The sequence below is a fragment of the Anolis carolinensis genome, chromosome 4 (assembly GCF_035594765.1).
Source record: "Anolis carolinensis isolate JA03-04 chromosome 4, rAnoCar3.1.pri, whole genome shotgun sequence".
In the NCBI taxonomy this organism is placed as follows: Eukaryota; Metazoa; Chordata; class Lepidosauria; order Squamata; family Dactyloidae; genus Anolis; species Anolis carolinensis.
Window position 1 is genome coordinate 91,185,783 of NC_085844.1, and position 18,747 is coordinate 91,204,529.

The following is an 18,747-nucleotide window of genomic DNA, read 5'->3' on the forward strand; positions in this document are numbered from 1 at the left end:
GTAAGTGTAGGCATGATGTGGATATTTTTGCCCAGACCTCTGTATAAATGCCACCTTGAAACCTAATTTCAATCCAATTTCCTTGGGTCTGTAAGGGTGGAAATTTTCCCCATCATGACAAGAACAGGGAATTATCTGGACCTGCCATCAATTCAGATCAAGGATGTCAATCTTCATTTCATAGTCAACTATCTCTCCACCCCACTCAAACACATTAATTCTGATAATAAGATGGATAGTGTCCCAGTATAGTATGTGTGTATTCAAATTGCCTGAAGAAACATATACACACAAGTTTTCTAAGGCAAGGAATACTCAGACGTGGTTTTTCCAGTTCCTTCCTAGTATTCATTGATGGTCTCCTTCCTAAGTACTAACCAAGGCTGAGCTTCCAAGATCAGACAGGATTTGGTGCCTTTAGGGTATTTAGGCTCATCCTTCAAAAACATAAGGCACCAGGAATGGCAACAGGAAGTGATGTAATTCCCCGCCCTCATTTTGAGAGAGACAGCAGATAGAAACAAGTCTTTGGATAGCCATGGTAAAGTTCTGATCTGTGAGGGGTCTGGAAGAAAAATTACTTTGATCATTGTGGAGTCACCTGGAAGGTTTTAAATGTATGTGTTGTGAGAAAGTGTTATTATAATTGTGTTCAAGGAGCAAAATCTGCACATTTTTCTCTATAACTAAGCAACAGGCAACTTAACATGCATTTTAATATTTATATCTCTGGACATTATTCACAATAAAAGCAATTTTGTCCCCGTCTTTTAAAAAAGATGATGAAAGGCAGCTGATGAGCATAGAACCAATTCCTGCAGAATTGTTGTGGGAAACATATAAGAGAAATATAGCAGATGAAGGAAGACTTTTCCTGGAAGAATTTCAGGTTGGTGCACTATTTAAAATAAATAAACCAATAAATCAATTGAATGTCAAAATTTTTGATATTTGTACTTGGCTTTTCCTTGGTGTGGCCTAGGAAGCAGCCAACCTTAGCCGCTATTGCAAGAGTTGAAGAGCAGGAATTTTGGGGGGGATTCTTGAGGTCCACTTTCAAACAGTGTGAATCTGACCAGAGTAGACATTTTCCTACAAATACAACTTCATTGTGTGCAGATCTACTCTGTTCCCATGCAGCTGGCTCTGGATCTAACCCATATCATTAGACCTCCTTTTATTTATCTTAGTGGTAGCTTTCCTTTGTTCTTGTTGCTGTTGCTCTGTGCTTTCAGGTATTTTTCAACTTGTGGCAACCCTAAGCCATTCCTATGGAAAATTTGTTCAGATGAGGTTTGTTATTGCGTTCCTCCAAGGCTAAGGACCTTATCACATTAGGATATAATCAGTTTATATCAGTATACATCCCATATTTTTTAGGACTGGATGCATACCTGATTATTAATAATCATCACACCTGATTATGATTCTTATAGTTTGAAAATACTACGCTTTGACTCATCATGCTATGACTCCCCCTACATCACTCTATGACATTTAAGAAAGTATTATTTATTTGATAGGTTATATTTTTTATGTGGAGTTATTAATTGTGCTATTATGCATGTATTGGTTGCTTTCAGGCATTGAATGTTTGCCTTTTTGTGACTGGGATCTGCTCTGAGTCCCTTCAGGGAGATAGGGCAGAATATAAATAAAGTTTTCATTATTATTATTTATTATTATTATACATGTAAATATTTATTATAATTGTGTGTCATTCATGTAGGATCTACACATGATAAATCTTTTATATATATATAAATGTACTAGCTGTGCTCGGCCATGCGTTGCTGTGGCTAGGACTTTATTTTTCTTTTCTTTTTGTTGTATGAATGTAGAGGCATAGATGAGAGGTTGTGCTGTCAATTTTTGAGGTTGTGGGGCATTTAGTTTAGTTGTTTTGTCCGGTGCCATGATTCCATTACCCTTTTATATATATAGATATCTATAGTATAGTTTATTCTTAAACTAACCAGACCTGTATCTTTTTCTGGCTGTGGATGTAGGTTATTTTAAAATCATGCAATGTGTTAAAATTCACATTGAGGTCAGAAAATACTTCTCAATGCAAATGTTGTTGTTTTTAAAATACTTTTTTAAAAAAATCTTGAAGCCGGAATATGTAAGACTGTATTCAGGTTAGAAAATATTATGTCAAACTATCTTACACTTTTATAGACCTAAAAGTTTTACTTCATTTGGTTTTACCTTTTGCAGAGTATTCCCAGAGTCTTCAGCAAATTTACAATAAAAGATGCACGTAAATCTTACAACCAGAACAAAAATCGTTACGTTGATATCCTCCCTTGTAAGTACTTGTATTATACTTGGTTTTTCATGATATTTTTTCTTAAGCACTCTCACTTCTCTCTGAAATTATATCACTCTGACTTCTCTCTGGAATTATATTAAACTGCACCATTTGAAGAAACTTGTCTTTCCCCCCCAAATACCTATAGATGACTACAACCGTGTGGAGCTTTCAGCAATACCCAGTGACCCAGGATCTGACTACATAAATGCAAGCCATATTGATGTGAGTCATTTTCACCAAGAAGCATTTAAAAGTTGAAATATTATTCATTATCTTCTCATTCTTGCAGATATATAAAAACTGGTATCTGTTAGCACTTACGGTATAATAATATATGACTTTCTATCATAGGGTTTCAAAGAACCAAGGAAGTACATTGCTGCACAAGGTTTGCTATTTTTCTTTTCTTCACCCTTTTTTGTTATCTTTTCTTTTTTCTTTTGGGAAAATAAAATAAATATATCTGTCCCTTTTCCACCTTGTATGGTTTTGATTTTTCTAGGGAAATAAACAATTTATAATGATAACAAACTGATGGTATAAAATATAGGCACTTTACAGTCCATTCCTGATATATTATATTCAATATAATTTTATTGAATACATTATTGAATAATATAGGCACTTTACAGTACATTCCTGATTTCTAACATGGTCTCCACGTGTATACATTTTTTTGAAGTCTGAAAATTTTTAAAGGTTTTTTTTATTGTTATTCATTCTAAAAATTAACTCACTGCTACTTTATTTTTGCTAAATCAAAGCATTAAGTTACCCATTATGATGGTCACTATTTTTAGTTCCTTTGTGATGGGTGGATTACAACTAAAACAATAAGAAACCAAAATTGAAAAAAAAATCTCAATTATGACCTTGAAAGCGTTTTTTGTCCACATGTATATCTGTATGTATTATATAAATACTACTAGATACTAGGCCTGTGCATTTCAGATGAATCACTATCTGTTTCTTCTTGCTGGATACCAGAATTCCAGGGATATACTAAAGAAAAGAATTCTCTATTAGAATTCATGGCAGTTGAAAATGCTGGTCTTGCATTCATTTTAAGTGTTTAAAATAATCTCTTTACCAGGACCCAAGGATGAGACAACAGATGATTTCTGGAGAATGATTTGGGAGCAAAAGGCAACCATTGTTGTTATGGTGACTCGCTGCGAGGAAGGAAACAGGGTAAGACAAATAATATACATTATATTCTTGCAGTTATTGTAAAATATTTACCATTGTGTAGTTTATTTCATGCATTCCTTTTGCCACCACAATAACTGAGACATTTTGCAAGGGCATCTGATGATGTTGTGGTACATCATATAAAAATACTATTTTTTGTTGATGTAATTGTGAGTTTTTTTGCTTCTGTGTTATTTCTTTGAATTATAAAAAGTCTAATTCCTTGGCCAGTAATGAATTCTTTTGGTGCCCTTTCTCATATATATATTTACTTCTACCTTCTTGACATTTTGTCTGCCTAGTGATGGATCTACACCATGGAAATAAGGCAGTTTGACACCAATTTAACTGCCATGGCTCAAAGCTCTGGGATTATGAAAGTTGTAATTTTACAAATTCCTTAGCCTGCTTTGCCAAAGAGTGCTGGTACTACAACACCCATGGCTCTATAGTATTGAATCATGGTGATTAAATTAGTGCCAAACTTCTTTAATTCTATGGTGCAGATGCAACTTAGGTTCCAACACAGAGCATTTAATATACAATTTCCTGAAGCCTCAAGTAAGCTCCTTGCCCTTGCCATTGTCCTCTGCTTGTGGGACTTACAGGGACATCTGACTATCCATAGTGGATAAGTTGGACCTTCGGGTTCATTAAAACCATCTGTACTCCATCAGGCATGAAGAAGGCAGTGGAATAAAGAAAGCATTCTTGTTCATTCTCTGAAATAGGTAACCAATGGAGAGAGTAGCTCTAACCAGAAGAAACAAAATTCTTCTGAAATGTTATTGGGATTGCTGCTGTTATTTTATAAAATAATTGATGGATATACCTGTCAGGGGGTTAATTAGCTCTGAACCACCCTGATTTATTGGTGAGTCAGGCCTCTCACCAAGCCATCTTCTGTCAGACCGCTTAAGCAATTGGCTACAAGCAGCACTGACAAACGACACCACAGTCGTAATTCAGCTGATCACAGCAGTTCTAAGGCTTTATTATATACAAACTACATACAACTACAAAGTCCATCGCTCATAAGACCCATACTTCCCTAACAAAGGCAAAGCATGCCCTCTCTCTTTGCCGATCGTCTGCGAAGCTCTTCTGCATGCAGCTCCCACATTCCATAGCTGAATAACGAATGTCCTGTCTGTACTTCTGAGACCGGAAGACTTGACCTATTGGCAAGGCAGGCTATCATTCAAGCCGGCCTGCCATTAACCCATGTGCTGCTGGAAAGCATACACAGTTGCAAAACTCCAACAACAAAACACTTGATTCAACATTTTACACATACACCAAAATACACCAAGAATACCACCTTCAACAATGGTTCTTTAGAGAGTGACATAGGTCCCATCTACACTGACCATTTGATGTAGTTTCAAACCAGTATTGAAGAAAGTGGTTTTGTTGTGCGGATGTTTACACAGGAAATTCTGGAACCAGTTTGAGGCCCAGATGGTGATTACACATGATGCACATGAAGATGTGCTTTTGTAGGAGGTCATCACAGTTGGAAACTAGCTTCAAATTGCATTAAATGGTCAATCTAGTGGGTGTCTTAGTTAAAAAACCTAAACCAACTCCTCTATAGAAGCCACGTGTTTCCAAAGGTGAGAAAACAAAAGAGGGAAGCCATCATAGGAAAGAATATAGTCAAAGGGATGAATGGGAGGTAAGACAAATATAGTTACATTGCCTTAGCCTTTCTTTCAGTTTGGGATGCAGACTAAGCATTTACAGGGAACGAGAGGCCATATATAAAACAGATATGCAAATCCAACATCTATTGTTGACAAAATACATTTTAAAAATTAAAAGCAATTCCCTGGTAAAACATATAATTTTACCATTTATTAAAAATGAAAGAAAATTTGCATACCAATGAGATGGATGTGTTTGATATTTTTACATAAAGAATTATTTTGGATAAATATTTGATACTGAAGGAAATAGAGCATCTTCAGCATTTTTCATGCTATCTTGCCATGCTTTGTTTGCAGTCTTACATGACAGCTGAAACATTTGCTATAGTTGTTAACAGATTCGTGTAAACGTCTAAAGCGGCCACTAAGTGGAAAATTATATATTTTTTTCACAACTCTCAATTTTTTCAGGGAACCACAAATGGGGTCACGATCCACAGTTTAAGAAGCTGAGCTCTTTATAACCCAGCCTTTATTTTATGTTTATTTTTCCTCCATCACTTTAATCTTATTTTCCCAGTTGGAACTGTGGCCATGTCATAATGGCTCTGCACTCCACTTTAACTTTACTGCAGCAACAAAACATTTCTATGTGTTTTACTTCACCTAATCATAACCTAGTTCTCCTATCTGCTGGGGCCAATTGTCCCACAACAATGAGAAAATAAGAGTAACTAACAAGTCTAGGCAGATTGCTGGAACATGAAGAAGCCTGTCTCTATCTCATTCCCTATCACACATCTCTGAAATAAACTTCGATTGATTATGACTGATTAAAGATATTGCAGATTTTTTTTTGTAGCTGAGCACCAAATAATTAGATATTTACAGGACTTTGGATTGTATCCTAGACCTTCAAAGTTTTAATTTTTCATATGTTCATATTCACAGAATTTTGTGTATATAGTTTCTTCACTCTGGAGTTTTGGAATGTGAGTGTATGTTGTGTGTGTATTCTATAAACACAAGAAAAAGTACAGTTCTGTTGCATTAATTTCATTATGAAATTCTACCCTGTCTTAACAAGAAGAACTAAAAAGGAAAACAAAGATTATGTTTCTGTTATGGTTCTTGACATTAGATGGCTTTATATTTCTATAGATCAAGTGTGCCAAATACTGGCCATCCATGGAGGAGGAGAGTGCAACTTATGGAGATATCCTTGTGAAGATAAATGATTGCAAAATATGTCCCGATTACAACATTCAGAAGCTCCATATCACAAATGTGAGTAAAAATAACACTTGGGAAGCCTTATGTACACCTGGAAGTAATCCTTATGACTCCAGAAAATGTTGTTATCTATACAGTTGAAACTTGCCAAGCATCACCTAGTATGTTCATTGGTTGCAGAGGAAAATGAACCAACACATTATAGGTGCAAGGATATTTCTCATTCATATTCTATTCTTTCAGTCTATGCATTATGACATCTATTGTATACTATTCTACTGAAATACAGTATTTGCTTTGAAGGAATAGATGAAGTATGGAAGAAGGTACAGAAAGTTGTCAGGGTGGGTTTAAAAAACATCAGCTCTGCAGCACCCTGATTTATTGGTGATCCTTTGACTCTCACCAATTCATCTTTGGTCAGACTGCTTGCCCGTCTGGAGAAGCAGTACCGACAAATGACACCTCAGTCACAAATCAGCTGAATGCAGAGGTTTCTTAGTCTTTATTCCATATATATATATACAAGACATTTACAAGATACAAAGTCCATTGCTCATTGCAGACATGCTTTCTGCTTGCCGTTCAGTGCAGCACACAGACACTACTGATAAGAGCACATTCCACAGTAGAATGACGAACGTCCTTTCAGACCAGAAGTCACAACCTATTGGCTGCAGCAGGCTATCACTCAAACTGGCCTGCTGTTAACAGTTAAGTTGCTGGAACACAAATCCAGTATACACAGTTGCAAACAGTAAAAACACTTACTGTTTCATCCTTACATTCAAAATAAACCAACAAAAGTAGAATGACGTGAACAGAAGTGGACCTCCTTATACTTTATAACACATTAGTAATGATTTCTGACTCTCAATTGTTTAACCAAAGTTGCAGTAAAATAACTCTCTTCCAATCCTAAATTATAAAGCTGAAATAAGGAAACATTGCAGTAATGGTGTTTGGTGAACTCTGTTTAGTTCTAGTCTAGTATTCAAAACAAATTGCTCGGGGCTGGGGATTATGTAAAAGAATTCATGTAAAAAACGTAATAGATTCCAGAAATCTTCCCTCTCCTTATGCAGAATAAATGGAGGAAGTCATCTGATAGGCTTTTGTCACAGTGTTAGTTCAGTGTGGAAGGCATTCCACAACAGCTTTGTTCCAGTTTGGACCAAATGCCGTCAATTCAGATTATTTTTTCTTCTTTACTACCCGTCTTGATATTGAAATGAATATTTACATAAACATTCCTCTTTCTAGAGAAGAGAAAAGACAACTGGAAGAGATGTGACCCACATTCAGTTCACAAGTTGGCCAGACCATGGAGTGCCTGATGAGGCCCATCTCCTTCTCAAGCTACGCCGCAGAGTTAACGCATTAAGCAACTTTTTCAGTGGCCCAATCGTGGTTCATTGCAGGTAAGATTTAAATGTACAACAATCTTTGCTAAATTTACACTGAGTTTTGGTCTGCACATGTAAGATTACATACTATAAAATTTTAAAAGGATAAAACATATCCACCTCTAGAACTATCATCAGCCATTAGAGTTGTGCGTAGAACCATTTCCCTCCCCCTATGAAAATCAGCTTGACACAAAAGCAAGTGGGAGCTGATCCTTGCCTGCTTTTCAAACAAAACAAAACAAAAAACCCCTAATTCCCTGAAAACTATACCAGTTACCTCTCCTCTTCCAGGAGGTCATTGTTCTTCCTTACCTTACCTTCCTCCTTTAAGCCCCTTTAAAATGCTTTGGAAGAGTGTGTTGCTACTGGCATGCGCATGCACCTGCCTGCAGCTGAGTGCCTCCTCTAGAGTAAGAAACAGCTTTAATAACTTGCTTGCCTCCTTTGAATTCTTTGGAATTGAAAGAGCTTGTGGCTGCTGGCATGTGCATGTCTCCTCTAGAGTCAGAAACAGCTTTAATAACTTGCTTGCCTTCTTTAGATGTCTTGGAATTGAAAGAATGTGTGGCTGCTGGCATGTGTGCATTTCTTCTATTGTAAGATACAGCTTTAAAACTTGTTTGCCTCCTTTAAATGCCTTGGAATAGAAAGTGTGTATGGCTGCTGGCGTGCACATGTGTCCTCTAGAGTAAGAAACAGTTTTAAGAACTTGCTTGCCTCCTTTAAATGTCTTGGAAAGAGGAAGTGTGCATGCCTGCTTGCAGCTGAGCACCTATCCTCTGGAGTAGAACAACTTAAATGCCTAAAATGATGGAAAGGGGAGCCTGGGAACCTGGATCTTTCGGCACCCCAGAGCAAAAACAGATATCATCCCTCCCGATTTCAGGAGGCTCCAAAAAACTGAATTGGGACCTCCACTGAAAGCTTGGACACAAAACGGGTCAAGGTTTACCCCAAATCCACAACCCTATCAGCCATTATTCGTGCCAAATCTGTCCCTTCAGAGCCAGCAATGTACATCTCCCTAAGAAAAGGGAATCTGTCCAATTAGTCAGACCCATTCATTTCTCCTCATTACAATCAGAAAATCATTGGATTCATTTGAGACCAATCCCTTCTCCACTTCCATCCTAAATTCCTGGCTGAGAGCACCTTGTAGTATAAAGTGATAATGTAGTTTCATCTCCCTTCTGCTGAATACTGATATTATGCAACCAATTTTATATCTCGCACAAACAGACATTGTACATTCTGCATGCTTATTGTTCATGAAGAATGTACAGTGTCTGTTTCTGCAATCTTTGTGAATAAAATGACACATTGAAGGCATTGACAAGTAGTGACAATCAAAAAATAGGATATAAAACTCTATGGTTGAAATCTTGTTCATTAGTCCCGGCTAGAGTAGACTCATAGCATTAGTTATTGAATGGTGAGTCAGCTCATAGGTAAATCCAGTTGATTAAATGGTTGTGTTCTTGCTAAAACTAACCATAAGGTTTAGGCTCATGTAAAATGACGTGGAAAAAAAAGTACAACCACATGTCTAACGGAATTTACACATCTGTCTCTCACCAATAGGATTTTGGCCACTGTACTAAAACCTTCCTTCTGCTATGCTAGATTAGTATACACAGGGGCTTTTCTTACACAGGTGAACATTCAAAAATGCAGATATGCAGATACGCACTTATACTCCAGCATTATATAGTCAATTCTACCACCACATAATTGTTGCTCCCGTCAATTGGGGTTCTAAATTTTCAAACCCTTTCTTCGGAAGCTTTGCCCTCTGGTTAAGGAGAATACCCAAAACAAACTGTCTCTTTAACAAAGAAAAGATTTATATAAAGGTATTTACAAATACAGCAGAGTCCTTGGATCTTTCATCTGCTTCCACATGATGAATAGTAAACAATAAAGTCCTTACCTTCAGCAAAATGCCACAGTCTTGTTCTTTAGACATTGCAGCAACAATACACCTCTGGCAACTCCAACTTGGACAAATCAGCTCCGGCAACTCCAGCTCAGCATTCAAGCTCCAAACTCTCTCCAACCTCAAACCTCCAATCTTAAGCACCAACCTTGAGTAACATAATTTACTTAGTCTCTATTAGTCTCCATTTCTAACAGGTGGCTTGATTGCTGCTGGCCATACAGTGTTTGGTCATGATCCTTACAATCACTTACCCATTTTCACTTAAGAAATGATATAAAACTCTGACAATAATTGCCTTGGATTTTTTTTTTCTTTTTGGCCTGAGCAAACTGGATATAAATCTACCAGGAAATCTAAGCTAGAGAACATTCAAACTTATGTTTTAAACAGTTTGTGAGCATTATTACTATTACTTAGGCACACATATAGAAAGCTGCCCCCAAAATGCCAAGTGTGTGATGGCGTTATGAGTATTAACAATATGGTTTTTTTTGTTAATTGCTGTCAAGTTGGCTTTGACTTATAGTGACTCTATGAATAAGAGACTTCCAAGTCACCCTGAACATCAACAATCCTGCTCTAGAGTTTCAGATTCAAGGTTGCAGCTTCCTTAATTGGGCCTGTTTATCAGGATTTAGGTCTTTTTCTAATGCCTTTCACTTTGTCACACATTAATTCCTCAGACCTGATTCATGTCATCTCATGACATTACCAAAGTATAATAGTTTGGGTTTGTTTCTTTCAGCTTTTGGCTTGATTTTTCCCCAAATAATTTCTTTGTCTTTGTTGACAGTTCCGGACATGTATAGAACTTTCTGCTAGCTCCACATTTAAAATAAGTTAATTATATTTCTGTTAGCTTTCTTCTTTATCATGCTTTCACAGCCATACATAGGAAATTGAAATACTGTGGCATGCATGTTCCTGATATTAGTATTCAGTGATACAATTTTGCAATTGCCGGTGGTGAAGTGTGTTAAAGCACTGAGCTGCTGAACTTGCAGACCGAAAGGTCCCAGGTTCAAATCCCAAGAGCGGAGTGAGCGCCTGCCGTCAGCTCCAGCTTCTGCCAGCCTAGCAGTTTGAAAACATGCCAATGTGAGTAGATCAATAGGTACTGCTCCGGCGGGAAGGTAAGGGCGCTCCATGCAGTCATGCCGGCCACATGACCTTGGAGGTGTCCACGGACAACGGCTCTTCGGCTTAGAAATGGAGATGAGCACCAACCCCCAGAGTCAGACATGACTGGACTTAACGTCAGGGGAAACCTTTACCTTTACCTTGCCTTGCCTAGGTCCTTTATAACTACTTTCCTACATCTTCTGATTTCTTGAGCACAATCTAAAATTTGATTTTTAATTGAGTTAAGGAATAAAAAGTCTTCAACTAGTTTGCTATCTTGACCACTCACTTAAAGTTATGCATCTCAGAGATAATCCTGAAATCAATTTTTTGCTTGAGTTCCTTTAATAGCCTTATAGTAAATTTCTCTGCTTTCTATTTATTTCTTGTGAACATCAGCAATTTGACAGTTGTTATCTCCCCTTTATTACCATGTGCTCAGTGCTGGTGTTGGGCGCACAGGAACCTACATTGGAATTGATGCAATGCTGGAGGGTCTGGAATCTGAAGGAAGAGTAGATGTTTATGGCTACGTTGTAAAGCTACGGCGTCAGCGATGCCTCATGGTTCAAGTAGAGGTAGGTGTCCAAATAGAACAATCTTGAAATACAGAATGATTTATAGATGTTAGAGCAGTGGATGGATGCCCTTTATCAACTTATTCGGACTTTAGCTTCCATGATATGCCACCATTCCTCATGCTGACTTTAGTTTAGGGCAATGATGGGCAAGCTTTTGCGCTTGGTGTGTCAAAATTCACCAAAAAACCTAGCATGACTTGGGTGGTGTGTCACTTTGAGAGAAAAAAACCCATAATTTTGCAATATGTATAGTTTAAATAACAAAAATGTATAATTGTAATATATAACTGTATTTAATAAATCAAAAACTATTTACTACCCTTATTTCCATGTACAACGATCTATGGTACCTCTTGCAGTTTTCACGCTGATTTCTCTCTATTCTAGTTTCAATGTAGTCATGAATAATGAATAATATAATAGTAATAATATGATAATATACTACAATAATAATAGAATATTAATAGAATATATAAATGTAATGTGCATAATTCCCATGGAGTAAGCAACAAAACCACTGGACCAAATCACACCAAATTTGGCCACAAAAGACATAGTCATCCAATCAATCTGCAGGCAGCAGTGTGTCAGCAAAAATGGCTAGGCGTGTCAGTGCCAACATGCGTGTCATAGGTTGGCCATCACTGGTTTAGGGGAATTGAATACCAACAACACATGATGGAGCCTTCTTTATGTACTATCAGGATACATAGGCAGATTAGTATAATATTTAGGTTGCTCAGAAAATTACTTGTTCTCAAGTTATTCCTTTTTGCCCTTTGATAAAACATATCTCTATATCATGAGCAGTTTGCATTATGTTATTTGAGATGTGAGTCTAATGTACTTTAAATATGAATCTAAAATGTAAATGTGACAACACACATACAGTCGCAAATGTATGTGTCATCCAGACAGATTCAGAACAGAACTGTGACTGGTTGGATATCTATGGCCCCTTCCACATCTTTCTTCTATCTATATATATAAAAGAGTGATGGCATCACGGCGACCCACAAAACAACAAAACTACAGACCCCCCAACCTCAAAATTTGACAACACAACCCATCATCCACGCCTCTAGGTTGATACAACAAAAAGAAAAGAAAAATAAAGTCCTAATTAGAGGGAGAGCAATAATTGTTTTTATTCAATTGCTGCCAGTTTAGAGGGCTAATCTCTGCCCATTTGGTCTCCTAGCAACCAACTCAGCCCAGGGGACAGGCAGATTTAGGCCTCACTTAGGCTTCTTCCACAGATTATCTAATTTGCACTGGATTATATGGCAGTGTAGACTCAAGGCCCTTCCACACAGCTATATAACCCAGTGATAATCTTATATTATCTGCTTTGCACTGGATTATCTTGACTCCACACTACCATATAATCCACTTCAGTGTGCATTTTATACAGCTGTGAAGAAGGGCCTCATATAATCCAGTTCTAATTAGATAATATAAGATTATCAATATACAATATACAATTCCTCAATACTTTATTTCCCATACCACCATACTTCGCCACAGCAACGCGTAGCTGGGCACAGCTAGTAGCTATATAAAATCCACATTGAACTGGATTATATGGCAGTGTGGAGTCAGATAACCCAATTCAAAGCAGATATTGTGGATCTGCCATGATATTCTGGGTTATATGGCTATGTGGAAGGGCCCTGTGTTGAGTGCACCAGGTTTTGAGGTTTACTTTTGTGGAACTTCTGAATGGTTTTACTTCTGTTCAAATTCTGCTCATGTTTACTCAGAAATAAGTAGTACAGTAGAGTCTTGCTTATCCAAAACATTCACTTATCCAGCGTTCTGGATTATCCAATGCATTTCGTAGTCAATGTTTTCAATACATTGTGATATTTTGGTTCTAAATTCATAAATACAGTAATTACTACATAGGATTACTGCGTATTGAACTACTTTTGCTATCAAATTTGTTGTATAACATGATGTTTTGGTGCTTAATTTGTAAAATCATAACCTAATTTGATATTTAAAAGACTTTTCCTTTTCCCCTCCTTATTATCCAATGTTCTGCCGGCCCGTTTATGTAGGATAAGTGAGACTCTACTGTACTTGAATTCAAGAGGATTCGCTATCAAGTAGTTTTAAAAAACCAATCCTTCACACATAAATTTAGCAAGGAAGGACATTTTATTTGCACAGCTTTTCTCTGCTGGAGAACAAGATTTCAAAGAGGCAATTCTACACTGAATAATGGTGTAATAATGGAATTTCACGTATATTTCAATTTTCTTTACCACTATGCATTGTGGGAATCCTTGGGAACATTAGGCCCAGTACATCTTGATCCATCAAGCATTGGTTGAATACGTCCAATATGGTGAAACAGAGGTCAGTATCGCAGAACTGCACAACTACCTTAATCAGCTGAAGAAAGCAGATCTCCCAAGTGATCCATCTCTACTGGAAGCTGAATTCCAGGTAAATTGCTCTTCTCTAAACCTTGCACAAATGCTGGGTGGTGGTAGAAAAGTGCTGCAGGAGAAAGCTGTGAGATCCTTGAGTTGTGTCATGCTTGCTAAGCTATCCTAATACCTCAGATATAGAGGTATAGAAGATACATTTTTCATCAGATTCTACTACTAGTCCAGTTGATTTTTTGTACATTGAATGAGAAGTGGTTTCATTTTATTCATTTCCGTAGTCGGTAACATTTTTAGGTCCGCTTATGCCCTTGGCTAGTGTTATCAAAAATGATAATTACGAATGCCATTATAGTATAATCCCCATAACAAAACAAAACAAATGAAATTGGACCCTATCTGCTGAATTAGATACAATCTTCATGACGGTTGAGGACGAAGGGGATATGGTGATTTACCAATTTTTACAAACATCCAGTTATATAAATTATATATATATATATATATATATATATATATATATATATATATATATATATGATGAACCAGTTAAAGTTAGATGGAAGTCAAAAAATTTTTTTTATTTTTTATTATTATCATTAATATTTTTACTTATTTTTTCCTCTTCTTTTTATATCTTATTTCCTACTTTCCTATAAACAATCAGTGTTCTCCCACTTTCAGTGTGAAAACTCTACTATTTGTTAACCTTTTTTTTCTCTCTAACCTTAAATACAAAATTTTCAATAAAAAATATATTAAAAAAATATAATCCCCATATCCACTGGATGGGTATTTTTGATTTCATTTATCCATGTCTGACAAAATATATCCTTCCTATTCATGTTTTTGGCTCTTCAGCATTATTGTACGGTATTCTTGAACCAGACACCTTTAATTTCAGTAGAGTGCACTATTATCCATGGTTTTGTGTATCTGGGAATATATAATCCACACATATGGAATACTTACTGTATTTAGTCTTTATTTATTTATTTACGACATTTATATCCCACTCTTCTCACCGCGAAGGCTTACAAATCAAATGAACATACAATATATTATTAGCATTACACAATATAAGCATTAAATTTCTATATTGTACTATATCATTATATGGTAATATTATTAGTAATATTATATTTAATATATAATAAATAATTAATATTATTATATTGTATTATTAGTAGTATAATATTGTATTCCATTATAATATTGTTATCAATATTATATGTATATACAATATATTACATATTTAAAGTGGGCATATGTCTTCTCTGCCAGGCACCACTCATTTTGCCTTTAAATTTCTCATACTCGTGGAATTGGTGAATATGAGAAGTAGACTGCTGTGTAATGTTAAGTAAAGAAAGCATAATGCTGAAAGATGATTTAGCATTTTTGTTTCAATCGTGCTGAGTAAACAGCTTTTATTTGGAATTTGTTCTTTTACTGCCTGGATCTTTTTCTGTAGAGGCTGCCTTCATACAAAAACTGGCAGAGCCAGAGAACTGGCAAGAAAGATGAAAACAAAAGTAAAAATCGAAGTTCAACAGTTATTCCATGTGAGTACATGGTTAAACATATCATTTCTAAACATTTATTTGCAATGTTGATTTGGGGGGGGGGATCACTTCTTCCCATTTTAACATACAATGTGTTAAGAATTATGTTACATATGGTGACTGGATGCATACCAATCATTTTGAATTATTTACAAATCGAAGACCCCTCTCACTCCACCCCCACCACCCATACATGTATATTTGGATGTGGGATAGAGTTTAAAGGTTTTTTTTTTTTCGTGAACCATATTTTTATCAAACTTGCCCTAAATTGTGTGTATGCTTTATTTGGAAACATTTAAAGGTGTAAGTGTACATTTTTGTTTCAGGCCAGAAAAGGGATGCAATGGCATTAATCATTTTTACTTGAATAGGAACATGGCTAAGAAATGGAGGATTCAGCATCCAATGGTGCAAAACTAGAAGGGGTGGTATGTCAGAGTGCCCCATAACTCTTTGGTTTAAAAATCCAAAGAAGACCATGTTACCATGTCCGTTTCCATTTGTTAATGTCTAGACCTTAGGTCATTCATATTCAGACAAATAAATACAACATGTAAAAAGGCAACAATATAGAACACTATAAAAGTACTACATAAAATGATTGGTGTTCAGGTCTTGACTATTAAAATTCAGTACCCGGTGGCGAAGTGTGTTAAAGCACTGAGCTGCTGAACTTGCAGACCGAAAGGTCGCAGGTTCAAATCCCTGGAACGGAATGAGCGCCCGCTATTAGCTCCAGCTTCTTCCAACCTAGCAGTTTGAAAACATGCCAATGTGAGTAGACCAATAGGTACTGCTCCGACGGAAAGGTAACAGTGCTCCATGCAGTCATGCTGGCCACATGACCTTGGAGGTGTCTATGGACAACGCAGGCTCTTTGGCTTAGAAATGGAGATGAGCACCAACCCCCAGAGTCAGACATGACTGGACTTAACGTCAGGGGAAACCTTTACCTTTTACCATTAAGATACAATATAAAATCAAAGACAGAGTTCTTTAGCTAAAAGCATCCCCATAAGAGTCAGCTGCAATGTCGGTAATAAGTTTAGCTCAAATTTTCAGTTTTGCAATTTGACAAACTTACACCAAAACAATGGAATTGAGAGATGAAATCATGTAGATACATTTTGCTTGTCTATATAAGTCAGTGCCATCCATAATAGCAAAAACCAACTTTAAAAGACAGGAAGGTTTAACTAGAGTAGCCGAACAAATGCAATCTCATAGCCGTTGCTACAGTCAAAATGGGGGCTTAGCAAGGCCTTCCTGGTGGCTGCTTCCATGTACAAGAACTCCCTGCTGAGGAAGATCCAACTGGCCCCTTCCCTGTTTTTGACACGTGACTGATTACTAAGTAAAGGACTTTCTACACTGCCATATAATCCAGAATATCCAGGTAGATAATCCACATTATCTGCTTTGATTAACTATGTCTACACTGCCATATAATCCAGTTCAAAGCAGATAATCTGTATTTTATACAGCTGTGTAGAAGGGGCCTTAGGGTTTCAACTGTGTAGGAGCTGTATTTTGTGAGTGACCACAAGACCCATTTCTAGGGAAATAGGTAAAGGTAAAGGTTTCCCCTGACGTTAAGTCCAGTCGTGACCGACTCTGGGGGTTGGTGCTCATCTCCATTTCTAAGCTGAAGAGCCGGCGTTGTCCATAGACACCTCAAAGGTCATGTGGCCGGCATGACTGCATGGAGCACTGTTACCTTCCCGCTGGAGTGGTACCTATTGATTTACTCACATTGGCATGTTTTCGAACTGCTAGGTTGGCAGGAGCTGGAGCTAACAGCGGGTCCTCAAGGCGCTCCTGGGAATTGAACCTGGGACCTTTCGGTCTGCAAGTTCAGCAGCACAGTGCTTTAACACACTGAGCCACTGGAGGCTCTATGGAAATAGTGAGAAACAAATTCAGTAAATAAATAAACCAAGGAAGGAACTGGCAACCGGCAGATATTTTGAGAGGGGGACCCAGGTATAAAAGTCAATGATACTGCGTAATGTCAATGGTATTGCATAAATGAAGATTAAAGATTGATAATTAAAACAACAAATAGAGCAGGAGGACTAGTAGACAAATCTGAAATATGTTTTTCATCCTAGAATAAAACCCTATTCTCTTTTTCTGATATTCAAGCTGTGTATGGGGTTGCTTATGTAGTCAAAATAGCACACAACAGGAAACTGTCAAAGGACTTTAGGGAATGCCAAGTATAGAATTACAAAAAATATTTAGAAGATGGCCATAAATAAGTGAATCCCCACCACAAAGGCCAAAGTATTGCAGATCCTGTTAAGTGGCCAAGAAATCCTGGCTGTCTTTTAAGGGAAAGAAAACAAAGAAATATTTTGTAGTAAGCATGGCTCACTGATGCTACATAATGCTACAATAATTTAATGCAGGTTCCATTATTAACAACTCATTTGTTGTTAAATTTTTGATAAATGGAAATAGGTCTTTTCATTACTAGGAGGATGGCTGTAGCTTAGATACATTTCTGTTATGACACAATGATGGTTGCCGTTGACCTTTCATGAATCTATTGACCTGAAAGCCTTTTCCCGTCTGACCTCCTTGCTATTCAGATGATTACAACAGAGTGCTATTCAAACAGGAAGAGGAGGGAAGCAGAGAAAGTGAACATGAAGGCAGTGAATCCTCTGATGATGAAAGTGACTGTGATGAGGAACCCAACAAATATATCAATGCTTCTTTCATAAGCGTAAGTGTGTTTGGATAAATAACCTCCTCCTGGCTGTTAACATTTTTAGCAGGGTGATTTAATCCAGCTTTGTTTGCAAAAAAAAAAAAACCCTTTTGCATGTTAAAGTTATCTCTAGGGTTTATGGCTATTAAAATATCCAGTACTGAAATGAAAGCATAGTAGTTTTTTTGCTTGTTTTTTTATCGTGTCAGAAGTGAATTGAGAACATACTGCAAGTCACTTCTGGTGTGAGAGAATTGGCCATCTACAGAGACATTGCCCAGGGGGTGCCTGGATGTGTTACCATCCTGCTGGGAGGCTTCTCTTATGTCCCCACATGGGAATATATTATGAAAGCATAATATAACTGCTTGTAAATAGACAAAGTTGAATTGGATATAATTAGATAGTATTTGAAGATACATTGGATGTAGATTATAGTGCCAATTAATACAAAACCTAAAGACTGGATAACCGGTAAGAATGCATCAACCTACTTTTTATTGGATTTCAAACTCTTGGATTTTATCTCTCAAAAGCTACACAAATCCACATAGATTTATTTTCTTTGTTTTTTCTGCCCCCCCCCCCCAACCTCCATGATGTTATTCGTTTGAATTTGGTCTCTA

At 36.9% G+C, this 18,747-nt stretch overlaps 1 protein-coding gene across 7 annotated transcripts in view; it reads left to right on the plus strand.

Moving 5' to 3' along the window:
• The window catches only part of ptprc (protein tyrosine phosphatase receptor type C), a 136,148-nt gene that overhangs the window by 107,335 nt on the left and 10,066 nt on the right, over positions 1–18,747 (plus strand). For all 7 annotated transcript variants that reach the window (XM_008115016.3, XM_008115015.3, XM_016995199.2 and 4 more), the window contains 11 exons: positions 780–889; positions 2,221–2,311; positions 2,463–2,539; positions 2,669–2,705; positions 3,411–3,508; positions 6,319–6,444; positions 7,654–7,811; positions 11,303–11,438; positions 13,746–13,895; positions 15,312–15,402; positions 18,000–18,136. In XM_008115016.3, coding sequence (XP_008113223.2) covers positions 780–889; positions 2,221–2,311; positions 2,463–2,539; positions 2,669–2,705; positions 3,411–3,508; positions 6,319–6,444; positions 7,654–7,811; positions 11,303–11,438; positions 13,746–13,895; positions 15,312–15,402; positions 18,000–18,136 — 1,211 coding nt within the window. The remainder of the gene's footprint in view (positions 1–779; positions 890–2,220; positions 2,312–2,462; positions 2,540–2,668; positions 2,706–3,410; positions 3,509–6,318; positions 6,445–7,653; positions 7,812–11,302; positions 11,439–13,745; positions 13,896–15,311; positions 15,403–17,999; positions 18,137–18,747) is intronic.